Source organism: Manis pentadactyla, chromosome 12 (genome assembly GCF_030020395.1).
Source record: "Manis pentadactyla isolate mManPen7 chromosome 12, mManPen7.hap1, whole genome shotgun sequence".
NCBI lineage: Eukaryota > Metazoa > Chordata > Mammalia > Pholidota > Manidae > Manis > Manis pentadactyla.
In genome coordinates, this window is record NC_080030.1 from 62,227,582 (window position 1) to 62,241,505 (window position 13,924).

General features: G+C 36.9%; 1 protein-coding gene across 1 annotated transcript in view; it reads left to right on the top strand.

The window, feature by feature from the left end:
- The window catches only part of THEMIS (thymocyte selection associated), a 161,628-nt gene that overhangs the window by 77,632 nt on the left and 70,072 nt on the right, over positions 1-13,924 (top strand). Inside the window, exon 4 of the mRNA XM_036903853.2 lies at positions 2,555-3,603. Within this exon, the coding sequence (XP_036759748.1) occupies positions 2,555-3,603 (1,049 nt within the window). The remainder of the gene's footprint in view (positions 1-2,554; positions 3,604-13,924) is intronic.

Consider the following 13,924-nt stretch of genomic DNA (forward strand, 5'->3'; position numbering starts at 1 on the left):
CATGTTTAAAATTTTCAGTCTGAATATTCCAAAATTTCTGCCATATGAGAGTCTGGTTTTGATACTTGCTTTGTCTCTTCAGATTATGCTGTTTGACTTTTAACATACTTTGTAGTTTTCTGTTGAAAGCTAGACGTGATGTCTCAGAAACTGATGTAAACAGGTCTTTAGTGTGAAGTTCTGTTTATCTGCCCAGGAATTAGGCTATATTTACTGTTTGTTGAAGCTATGGGTGTCAGAGGCTAAAATTTTACGTAGTGTGGTTGTTTTTGTTCTCCTCTGTCATCTTTCCCTAGAGATTCTTCTTGAAAAGAGCTGTAAATACCAATCTTTCAGATGTAATCCCCTGTTATATTATAGAAGCCCTGTTGATATGGTTGGAAAGGTGTAGGGAAGGGGAGCATTCTATAATCCTACAATTAGGTCTCAGTCTTTTAGTGGCCCTGTGCCCCTGGGTGTGATCTGCACAAAGGTCAGCTTTCTTCTGCACTGCCCCTTAGATGAGATAGAACGGCTAATGGGGCTGCAGTTGGGTATTTCCCTTCCCCCATGTGGAAATATATGGGGAGGTATGACTGGGTATTCCCTTTCCCACATCAGTTAGACTCTGGTAAAACCCAAATTGGTTAGGCTGGGATAAGTTTTCCTTGAGGGAAGGCCTTTTTTAAGGAGAACTGAATGTTATACTCTGGGTGTATTTCAAAATGGTTACATTTCCCCTCACCCTGCCTGAAGCACAAGGGGATTTTTCTCTGATCTTTACCCTAAGAACCTGGTGGGGCTCCTAGAAAGAAATTCAGGAAAACATGGGAGGATCTTCCTCAACTTGGAACCCCACTAGTTTTATCTCTCAAGTTTGTCCCTCCTTAGACTCCAGCAATTATTCTTAGTGTTCTCGCCAGTTGTTGCATACAGCAGTCGTTTCTGCTCCCAATAAATTGCAACAGAGTGTTCACCTATTTTTCTAGTTTTTTGGGGGTAATAGTTTGCCCTGTGACCTTAATTCTCTGATGGATCTAAGATGGAGCTGTTGATTTTCACTGCATGTGTTATTTCCCTATATTGAATCTGCTCTTTAGGCTTATTTATCATGAATATTTCTATACTCTAAAATGTCTGAATTATTGTTTTGTAGAAATCAAACAATAAAAATATTTATTGCACCAAATAAGCCATTGAATAAGATAAACTACAACCTTAAAGGACATGTTTTAAATGAAATATACAATAATTTCTGTGTTATATAGTAGGAGTTTTAGCAGTAGAAGCGTCTTTTTTCCCAATGAAATTTTACATGGAACTCCATTTGTTTAATGGATCATATCCTTCAGTGCTCAATCAAGGGTATTGTTTTGGCAATTGTTTTTTATTTACTGAATTCATTTATTGAGTATCTACTATGTGCCAGGCACCTTTCTAGACAGTGGAATATATTGCAGGACAAAACAATCAAAGACTCTTGTACCCACAATATCCATAATGTCCAACTACAGATTGGGATCTAGCCTATTTAGAGTCCCTGTGTTCTAACAGATTAATTCATGTCCCAGAAAGTCATTAATGGCAACTATTCCATGACTTGAGAAATGACATGGGGCCTATGATGCCTGATGCCTAACTAGTGCTAGTTTTACAATTTTTAAATCTAGTTCATTTTGATCTGAGGTTTTATTGTTTCTGAAATTATCTTGGAGTTTAGGGAAGCCTGTGACAATCTGAAAAGTTTGGGTGTGTTAAGCTCTATAAAATGGACTGATAAAGGTAAAACATGTGCTTTTTTAGCCCCCTCTCTTTTTTTCAGTGAAGAATCTTTACAATTTTTCAGCCTATAGAAAACTACTGACTTTTTCTTTTTTCTTTTTTTAATTCAAGTAAATAATACTTTCTTATGCTGTGTCTTCAGGAACTCTGTTACACGGCATGTACAAGTGATACGACACAAGTTACAAAGTTACAGTGTTCAGACCCTGAATGGAGTTAATAATATCAAAGGTCATCACATAGGTAATGTTTTAAAAAAGGAAAGTCTGTATAAATCTTCCAAATTATTCATTTTCAAAAGCATGCAAGGAAAAAAGAATATTTCTTCCAAGATAATTTTAAATATAATATCTGAACCTCAGAAGCATTACTTAAATTTATAAGCCTGAAAAAGAATGCACATACAGACATATACATTTACATACATGTACATATATGTTCAATGTGATAAAACTTTAAAGAAAACAGAGAATGATTAACAGTAGAGTCAGGAGAATGGCGACCCTTAAGTTTCAATGAGGAGGAAGTGACTTTGGTGAGGTACATAGGGCTCTGGTGTACTAATTCCTGTGCATTTTTTAAGCTGAACAGTTGGGTTTATGGGTGTTGGTTTTATATATGATCTATTTAGTTTTGAAACTTGAAAAAAAAAGTCACACATAAGAAATGTTATATCATGAACATCTCGGTTTTTTTTAAATGAAATTTATTTAAGGCACCAGGAGGGATTCTCATACTATCTCATGGCAACATTTTGATGCACGAAATGTCATAGCCTCTTTTTTTCTTTCAGTTCGAAAAGATATAGTGCGCATCCTCCCCAGTTTAGATGTTGAAGTCAAAGACATTACTGACAGTTATGATGCCAACTGGTTTCTTCAGCTGTTATCGATGCAAGATCTTTTTGAGATGACCAGTGAAGAATTCCCCATAGTGGCTGAAGTCATAGAAGCACCTAAAGGAAACCAGCTGTCTGGAAGCATATTACAGCCTGGGAAAACCATTATGATCCACAAAAAGTACCAGGCATCAAGGATCTTAGCTTCAGAAATTCGAAGCAATTTTCCTAAAAGACACTTCTTGATCCCCACTAGTTATAAAGGCAAATTCAAGAGGAGACCTCGAGAGTTCCCAACCGTGTATGACCTGGAGATAGCAAAGAGTGAAAAGGAACCTCTCCACGTAGTGGCCACCAAAGCCTTTCATCCCCCTGACTGTGAGCTGTCCTCCGTATCTGTCGGGGACCAGTTTCTAGTGCATCACTCACAGACGACTGAAGTGCTTTGTGAGGGGATCAAAACAGTGGTGAACGTCCTGGTCTGTGAAAAAATCCTCAGAAAATCCTGTGAGGCAGCCGCGCTCCCTTTGTACATGGAAGGAGGTTTCGTAGAGGTGATTCATGATAAGAAACAGTACCAGATTGCTGAGCTCTGTGCACAGTTCTGTTTGCCCTTCAATGTGAAGGTATCAGTGAGAGATCTTTCCATTGATGAGGACATTTTAGTTGCCACACCAGGACTGCAGTTGGAGGAAATGATCACAGACTCTTACCTACTCATAAGCGACTTTGCCAACCCCATGGAGTGTTGGGAAATTCCTGTTGGCCGCTTGAATATGACTGTGCAGTTAGTTAGTAATTTGTCTAGGAATATAGAATCATTTCTGGTCAGGACTCTGGTGGAAGAGATCACTGAAGAACAATATTACATGATGCGGAGATATGAGAGCTCTATCTTGCACCCTCCACCTCGCCCACCCAAACATCCCTCTGTGGAAGAAACAAAGTTAACTCTGCCAACCTCAGCAGAAGAAAAGACAGTGGGTCAGCCTAAGTCTCCCAAGGTAAGGCTATGATTTTGCTTTCTGTTTTTCCTCATGAGTGTTTTCCCTGAGGCAATTTGTTTCAAGTCTCTTCTGGGTCTGTTTCTTGTTTACTTTTCTTTCTTTCATGCCATATTTGAAATGAGCCTTTCTGATGCACAGTAGATGAATGAACATCAGAAGTGCATAAGCTGTTGCAGCATTTTGTATTTTGATGCTTAACCAGTAGATATGACAAGAAGTTTATACTGAATTAGAAATAGCAGGGGTGACATTTGGATATGATAACCCAAATTGCTGTCTCAATGGGTTTTAGCAGTTTGGAATGTTTTATAAGGTGCCTCGGAAGCAAATCTCTTTTATTTTGGAAGTGCTGTTCATTTTTTCTAGGTAGAGTTGTTTTAATACTTCATGCAGGAAATGAGCATATAATAAACTCCCTTTTTCCAGGGGGTTACCAGTAGCATGCATCTGTAACATGTCTTCATTTTGTTTTATGTGCACAATGATGTAAAAATATCTTGGCAGAACTGTGTGTGAGCATATGAGCATCTGCCCACATTCTGCCTATCTGAGAATTATAATCTTTAATAGTTCTACTGAAAAACAAAAATCAATAAAATTGCAGGCAGTATGAGATCATTACAGAATCAACAACTCCATAACCACCCTAAGGATTTTACGAAGGGAGGGGTTACAGTTCACTTCTACTTGCAGTCTCTGCCTCATCAAAACTGCCTGCTGAGTGTTTGGAAAGCACTGGCCCTTACACCAGGGAGCGAAGGTCGCTCTATGGTGTGTGGAAGGAGCTTGTTCTGGCCTGGCAGATGTGCTAGCAGCTTGGGGAAACAGAGCAATTAGTAAAACAAAGAGAGATGCTGTGTTTACTCCCTATTCTCAGGAATGATAGCAGCCTCCGGCTTCAAATATGTGGGTATGGAAATAGTTTTAATTCTACATTTCAAAGACTGCATTCTGATTGTGTTGTATGCTGAGGAAAGCCAGTATCTTCAAACTCATCTTCAGAAAAAAATAAAACCAGCAGAAATTTCTTTTCCAGAAAAACAGTTTTGAAGGAGTAATTTTGAATTAAACAACTGTTCCCAAGAATGTTGATTAACAGGCTGCTATTAATGTGGAGGGTGTCTGGCTCCTCCTGTTTAGTATATTTTTATTACTGAGTGGAGTGATGTGAGAGATGAATGTTGTTCTCATTTACAGTGGTAGGCAGAATAATGTCCCTTATCCCCAAACCCACATTTTCACCCCCAAGGTAGCCATGCATAGCTCTCCAGAAGCGGTGACTGTGATACATGGGATGGCAAAAGAGACTTTGCACATGTGCTTAAAATTAAGGACCTTGAGATGAGGAAATTATCTTGGATTATCCAGGTTGGTCCTACTTAACTACAAGGGTCCTTAAAAGGACATTTCCCAGCTGAAATCAGGGTCAGAGAGGGATGTGACTGCAGAGGAATGGTCAGAGTCACAACGCTGCTGCCTCTGAAAACGCAGGAAAGGGAACATTGATACGAGGAATGTAGATATGGTCCCTAGAAGTTAGAAAAGATAAGAACAGATTCCCTTGTTTTCAATAGTTGCTGCCTGCCTGTAGAGTATAAAAAATGATCTATACATTCACTTCAAAAGCATACATAGATAGAAGAGCTTTAATATAGATATCAGAAGAAACATCAGAGAAATACATGAAAGAGCCTCCAGAAAGGAATGCAGTTCTGCCAACACCTTGACTTTAGCCAGTGAGACTCGTGTCAAATTTCTGATTTACAGAACTCTAAGTAATGAATTTGTATTGTTTAAGGCACCAAGTTTATGTTAAAGGAACACTAGAAAGCTCATTTAGGATGTAAAGTTGGGAGAAAGGAATAAGTAAAAACTTTAGAGAGAAAAATCTGTATTTAAGTTAATACTTGTTTTGTTGACAAAGTAGCTCTTCTTTTTTCTTTTTAGTGAATTTATTAACTCTTGTACTCATGAAGATCCTAAGGGTACAACTAAGCATCAGGGACACTTGGGAACAGGATCTTGAATATGGCCGGAATGGACCTTATTTTTCATCCTACACTGGTTTATTTTCCAGGCTAGTTTTATTTACATAAGGCACACTATAACTGACAGTTCCTCCATCTCATAGCTTCATCACTAGAGAAGAATATAAACTCTTTGCTTGACTCCTGTTGTGACAGACAAGGATTTCGGGTCACATACCCTCTCCTGACTCAACCAATTTATTGGATGCCCCAACTATAGCCAAGATTGATGGGAAGGGAATGAGGTCTCAAACAATAGAGATGCTCTGTGGCAAAGACTGCATTTTTATTTTCTATTACAACATAAGTTCGGAGTCAAAGGGAGAACAATTTTGGTGTAATACATTGGAACAGATTTCTTATTCCCAGAAAGGTTACAGTGGAAGCTAGGAAAGCCTAGATTTATAATGTCAGAAGATTCTTGTTGGTTGAAATTTATCAGTCAGTTGAGAAGAGTCTAGGATTCTTTGTTTATGATTAGTTCCATCAATTCTACTGTGGTATACAAAGAAATTTTTTTTCTGAAATCACTTTAAAATGTCACAGGATACTATATTTTACCTGTGTTCAGACCTACTGACCTCATTTTTCAGTAATTTTTTTCACTATGAAGATAGGAATCTGCTTAGTGGATCATTTTTGGAAGATAAACAAAAGCTCTGTCAGTTTCTGCATAAACTACTTGAAAAGTCTTGCAACCAACTATTTCTTATTATCACAATGTCATCCTTTCATATATTTCTTTTATGTTTCTTCTGATATCTACACTAAAGCTCTTATATCTATGTATACTTTTGAAATGATTGGATAGAACATTTTTTGTACTCTACAGGCAGGAAGCAGCCATTGAAAATAATCCTCTAAGATTTTGGAGTATGTGGAATATTGCTTTAAACTCAGAAAGTACTTAAGAGCTATTCAGAGTTTAAGTATTCAAACTCACTTAACTCTTTAAAATATGTTATTGTATATAGAGAGAAGAGAGTATCAGATGCTTCACTAGTATTTAAGTTTACTATTGCCTTCACAGTGGGTCACTTGACGACATCATTCCTTCCACTGTTAAGTAACAGGACAGATGTACGAACTAAGAATATGGTACTAAATGTGCTCAGTATTAGCCAAGTGCGCCTGTAGCAGGTATCTGTTGTCAGTTATGAACCCTACAAATTCACCTAAGACATTTAGAAATTAAGAATGCGTTAGAACAGGTTATAGGAACTAGGATAAATAGAATTGTTTTCTAAGGTAAGATTGTCAATGGTTCTCTAGCTCTAGCAATGCCTAAATAAGAAAAAATTGATAATAGTAGAAATTTGAGAATTGTAATATGGATATGGACAGGGACAGGTGGCAGGGGTGAATATCAACAGAGATAACAGCACATTTCAAGGCCTGTGAAGTTTTACACTGAAGCTCTAGACTTTATTGTTGTTTTTAAAATGTGATAGTTAACAGTTTGGAACAATAATGTATGGGGCCTAAACAAAGTGAGGAGAACACACCAAGTGATCCCTCAAAATTCCTTTTAGTCTTTGAGATCTGTGCTTTCTGATTCTTAGATGAAAATGATATTATAAAGTGATCTAATAAATGAGACTGGACCTAAAATTGTGTTTTGAATAGGAATGCTGTGGGGATAGACTTTCCTTCCCTGAGGGTTCCTTTCTATGTCAGAAGTAGTTGCAGATAGTTTGAAAGAACATATACTCACTGGGGTTTTTGCCTGTCGAGGATATATATGGCTATGACTTCTGGGTGCCACAGAGGGGAAATGTAACTTCTGTATTCTGATGAAAGAGCCTATAACCAGAGAGAAAAACAAACCTTTGGTTGAAAGATGAGATATTTCACTCCTTCAGAGACTGCAACTGGGACCAGAAATCTTGCATTTTACTAACTCTGTTTGGCCATTTAATGCCCAAGTGTCCACTTTGCTGCTGGAATTTCTAGATTTTTGTCAGACAAGAACACCCATAGGAGACATTAAGGCAAAGAGCAAGGGAGGCAGTAATGGCAAGGTACTGGGAAATGAGCAGAAAACAAACCCCATACCAGAATAGTAAGGGCTGAACAAGGCAGCAGGAAAGCAACAGTTTCTGGGAGGTGCAGAGAGAACACCTCAACAGCAGCTGCTGGGTGCTAAGGCTCACGTCTGATGTGGTGTGACAGTGAGAGTGGCTGAAAAGTGTTAAAGAAACCCCTGCTCCCTGGCTAAATCTGGATCTTTAAAGAATAGTATGATTTGCTCAATTGTGTACAGGATTTAGTCACAAATGGTGTGATCTGTTTTTGTTTTTGTTAGCCTGATGGGGTGTAAAGACATTAAGAGTGTTCGGGTTTGTGACCACTCAGGAGGAATATCTGTCTACTCTTCGTGTGTCCTCTTGGTCTGACATAGAAGCTGTAAGTCTGTTTCCTTATGGATCAGGGAAATTGATGTTTTAGCAATTTTCAAAGGCAAAAGATAAAGAAGGCGGAACATGGACATACTTTAAAAAGTGGAGTTTTGAATCTGAATAATAAGAAAAATAATGGGAACTTAATGACCTTCCTTTAAAATGTTGACACATTTTAACTGAGACAATTTTAGCATATTTTTAGCAGACAGTTGGACGGTTCTTAGGAAAAGACATATACAGACGAACTTCACATTATGATTTTTGAGTTGCCTGAGGTTGTAGTCTAGTAAATGGCATGAGCCTATTACCAGCCAACTATAGTAAGAGGAAGAGAAAAAGATGGGAGAAGAGGACAAAGGGTGCATAAAGGGAAGTGCTGAGTTGAAAATTTGCCATACTCCAGTTTCAGCTGATACCTTATAGGTAGAAATCTATTCCCAATGGGAGGTGCAGGATATTTATAAACTATTTTTGTGCTTCTGGAAGCAGAAGAGTAATCAGAGCTTTCAAAGTTTTGCTCTAGACATGAAATGCACTACATTAATACTGAGCTGGAAAGTTGAAGAGTAGTTTAAATGAGTTTTAAATGAAAAGTAATTGCTTAAAGTAAGACATGGCCTGATTTTTTTTTTTTGTAGTATAGTTAATGTATAACCTTTTATTGGTTTCAAGTATAAAGCACAGTGGTTCAACAGTTACCCACATTATTAAACCCTCACCCCACTAGTGCAGTCACTATCTGTCAACACAGAAAGATGTTACAGAATCATTGGCTATATTCTCCATGCTGTACTACCATCCCATCACCACCTTACATTATGACTGAGAATTTCTGTGAAACCTGGCCTGATTTAAGGGAATTTCAACCAAAAAATGAACAAGTTATCAAACTAATAATAAAGATACCCATTTTCTCTAAAGAGTTTGTGTCCAAAGAATATTGTTTCCATTCTGGGATGATTGAAGAATACTCCTACTTGGCAATAATTGAATTAACCAAAATGTTGGTCCTCTTTGAGGTTGCAGCCAACTGAGAATGTTCACACTCAGGGAATGAGGACAGATTCACAAAAAAATGTTAGTTAATACTGTTCCTGCCTCCCTCTCCCTCCTGCAGAGCCAAGAATGAAAATACCACTGAATAGGTGATTGTCATATTTTCAATGTTACTATTACTTTTTAGCTACAAAAAAAAGTGAATTAAAAGAAAATATATTTATTCTCCCAGAAGATAGACAAAATGATTAAATGAAATGTGGAGTAAATCATTTCACATTAGAATTCTGACTTTTACAAAGGTTAGAATAGTTTTCATTTTCTTTGAATGTCTATAACCTGGAAATATCTGTTTAGAAATGACCAGCTCTAATAAAAGAATCAGCAGTTTGGAATATTCAATGCACAGTATATATACAATAAAAATATTTGTATTGCCAATTGCCTATAATCCCTAAAGGTTTTTTAGTGCTTAGAATAATTTAGTGCCCAGAATCATTGGCTTCACTAGATATTTAAGTTCTGCTCTTTGATCTCACTACCTTCAGTTTTTTGTTTTTGTTTTTGTAATTAAGAAGAATATCTGAAGAGTAGAGGAAGTGAGTTCCAACTGGCTTTGCAGTTTCCAAAACTGATTAATTTGAGTTTTCCATTATTATATCAGTTCTGAATTTAGTTTAGAATAAAAACCTTGCCTAGAAATAAGTTGCTAAGACATAAGCCCTATAGTTGAGCAAGAATGTTTTGCTGTAACTCCCCAGTTCTTGCGAGTCAACAATTACTTTTAATCTCTTAGTAGTGTTTTCATTGATGTCAACTACATAAGTGAAAACATTTATGCTTTGCTTTCCAAACCACATTTTCTGGGTAAATGTTAAGATAGAAAATGAACATAAGATAGCTATGAAAGAATGCACAATGATAGGCTTCAAAAACAAAAATCAGTATAATTTTTTTCAAATTTTGAAAAGTACAAAAGATTTTTCTAGAAGAGTAGTAAGTGAAAATGAACTTTGAATTTAAGGGACCAGAGGGTCCATAAACACTCTAAAAAATTATAGAGAAAGAAATGTTTCATACAAATGTATTATTTAAAGGAAAACTCTCATCCAACCTTTTACAGCACTTAACTTTTTTGTTTTACTTCATCCAGAATCTAACTTCAGTATGATCATGATGTCTTGGAAAGCATCTACCCAATACTTACCAAGATACATTATCAAGATAAAAACTAGCTCCTTTTAGCTATTTTTTTGAGATATGTCATTGTTTAAGAAATTTACCACGAACCAATTATGTAGCTAATTTCAAATCTGATGATGTGAGAAAAATATTAGAGAAAATACTATAAAAATCACAAAGCCATTGAACTACAAAATTAGCCAAATGGAATAAATTTATATATCAAAGACCACAAGAACTATATACTGTCAAGTTATTTATGCAGATACAAAAATTTTAAATGTCTAAATGTAAAATTAAGGAGTTATACAACATATAAAAGGAATATATTTAGTGTAAGAGATAAGTAATTTTAGCTTGTGACATTATGCTTATTTAGATCACTAAATTTCATACACCCCCTTGTCCTTATGAAAGTTTATTTTCAAATGTTTTCCACATCTTAACTGTTTTAAATGTGCACAATTACCAGTTGTGAAATAGAATAAAACACAAAGTCATATGAGATATGTTCTGTCAATTATGTGATCTGGACTGGTCTCAGTATTCTGTTAGTTAAAAAAACACTTCCATAACTGAGTGAGTCCTCTGTTGCTGGCATTTTGCTAGGTCCTTACATGTATTATTAGCTGATTTAATCTTTCACACAGCATCATGAAATGGTTGCTGTTATTATTGCTATTTTGCACATGAGGTAATCCAGGCTGAACGGTATATAATATGCTGTGGTTACCAGCAATGCTCAGGTTGCCAAATTTTATGGTCAACCCTTAGCCCTCATATTATTTGAATACTAAACTGTAAGTGGCCCAATTGAACAACCCCGGCTTTTTGAAGTCCTTTCTTTATCTTTTGGAATGTCATATGCCCCTGTTTTCTTTACACTGCAGCAGTTAAATTTCCTCTTGGATTTTTTGCTGGTTCTTCCTCTGGTCTTCTTTAACTATAAATGTTTAAGCTTAATGTTTAGCTAGTATACTTTAACTATTAATGTTTAAGTGTCTTAGAGCTTAACCCTCAATCTCCTCTATGCTTACTTTTTAAATTCCTATCCAAACTCACAAATTATTTATTTGATACATATAACATGATCTCAGTAGAATTAGTCATTATACGAATACATTTAAGAAAGCAACTGGAAATGATTTTGTATCTTTCTTTTAAAACCTGTTTTAATGTGCTTAGAAGTCCTTTAAGAAAGGTTCAGTCTTTGAGAGATGACAGTCTATAACACTGCGTTTGGCCAACAGCAGTTACAAAGTGTCACAGTACCTCTGAGAGATATCAAAGGTCAGGGAAATGATCAGGTGAGGAAAGACACTTCCTTCTGACATGTTATTCTTAGAAATGGAGGTTTATCACACTCAGGATTTTTCTTTCTTGATCCAATGGTGAGAAAAAGCTGGAGAATACGTTGAAGTATCTCAGACATGTTAGAAATTTAGGAAAGCCTAGGGCCATTCCTGATATCAGCAGGAAGGTTTTTAGTAACAATTCAGGAGGTTTAACTGAAATAGACTTCAGTAACTAGTAATTTTGGAAATTAACATCAAGTAGGTGACAAGATCCAGAGAAACTATGAAGCCTTTTCTTCATTAAAGGAGGTATGGACCTATAAAAAGAAAAAGGCTAAGAGCTCAGAACAATGGACACATTCTTAGTAAGCAAGAAAAATTCACTGCCACATAGAGGAAAACTAGAACTATATAATTACAGTAAAAGATTGAGGAGAGATATTTTAAAATCTTTTGGTTTCCATTTCTTTAAATATTATTCTAATTGTACATTGTAAGTAAAATGCTTTATAATTGTAAAATTAAATTACATATATCTGTAATTATTTAAAAATGCTAAAATGATGATAATTATAATTGTTTATGCTCATTTTATTTCCATAGATACAAAACCCTAATTATGTACCATTTGCTGTGAAAAGCACTAGAGATACATTAGGTGAATGAAACACAGTATCTATGTTCAGGGGACTTCCTTTCTATTGGAAGAAATATGGGAAAATGGGCAATTACAGTGTGGAAACTAGAGAGAAGACTGTTCTTATGGAGAGGGCAGGGATTTGGGGAAAACTTATTAAGACCTTCTATCAAAATTTGGGATTGAGCTCAGAAAAGGATATTTAGAGGCCCAGGTTGAAATATGTAAGTTCAGGCAAGATGAATTAGTCAGATGTACAGTGATGCTTAGTGTCTTCCCGCCAGAAAGAACATCATTAAGGATCTGGGAGAGGTTTTTATGACTGTAGCACAGAGTAATAACATGAGATGGAAGAGCAAAGAGGGTCAGATAAGAGAAAGTGTGTCATTACCAAGTTTCTTAGTTCGCTGCTCATAAATTGTTTAGTTCACTTCTTAGTCATTCTGTTGCAGATGGGGAATGAGGCTTCCTCAGTCCCAGCTGATTAGGTGTTCTGCCACACCATGCTCTTCCACTGGTCAGAACTCAGTCTTCATGCTACTTGACTTATCCTTTACCTGGTTCAGCCATCGGGTGATTACATGATGATAGAACTGTCTCTCTTTGGCTAATTTCCTAAAGATTGCTCCTATGTTCTTGCAACCCCACCCGTCATCCCTCATCTTTCCTCCTTTTAGTCATTTCAGATTTTTCCCAGAGGTACGTTTTTCTGTTACTTTCACCCCTGCTTTGATGATAGCCCCTGGTGCCCCATTAAACCCACAGTTTCCATTTTCTCCACATTCTCCTCCTTCTAGTTGATAAAAGAAAGACTGCATTTTGTAAGCCAGGTGGAGAAAGACAAGTACCAAATGATTTCACTCATATGTGGAGTATAAGAACAAAGGAAAACTGAAGGCACAAAACAGCAGCAGACTCACAGAACCCAAGAATGGACTAACAGTTACTAAAAGGAAAGGGACTGGGGAGGATGGGTGGGAAGGGAGGAATAAGGGTGGGGAAAAAGAAAGGGGGCATTACGATTAGCATGTATAGTGCATGGGGGGCACGGGGAGGGCTGTGCAACACAGAGAAGACAAGTAGTGATTTTACGGCATCTTACTACGAAGATGGGCAGTGACTGTGAAGGGGTATGTGGGGGGGACTTGGTGAAGGGGGGAGCCTAGTAAACATAATGTTCTTCTGTAGATTAATGTAACTGTAGATTAATGATACCAAAAGAAAAAAAAGAAAAAAAAGAAAGACTGCATTTCGTTCTTCTAGTAAAACAAAGAATGAAGAAAAACAAAACCTGTATACCATCTACTATAGCCTGAAACAGACATCTAGGAAGAGTCCTTCCTTTTTTCCCCTCTTCCCATTTATAGACCTTTGAATCCTGCAAGTCCTACTTTAACATCTCCTGAATACGTACCTCCTGACTTCAGGTCCTCATCATTTCTCTTCTGGATTGAGAATGTTTAACTTGTCTTTTGACTTCTGATCACACTATATTCATATTTATTATCCACATTATTGATGTATTGATCATTTTAAAAGGAAAATCTTTCCATGTGTCTTGCCAATGGGTTTCAACCCCAGGCAAGTTCGCTATGGATTCAGTGTGAACAAAGAAATTGACAGCAAAACGTTCTTGGGGTGAAAGGGTTATACCCATCTTTATTTCCAGGTGGCAGGTCAGTCACTAGAATCCCATTCACTCAGAGTGAGTCTGTATGCAGCAAGCCAGTCTCTGCTTCTGCACCCCTCTGTCCACACACCTGTCCTCTGGGCTTCTCT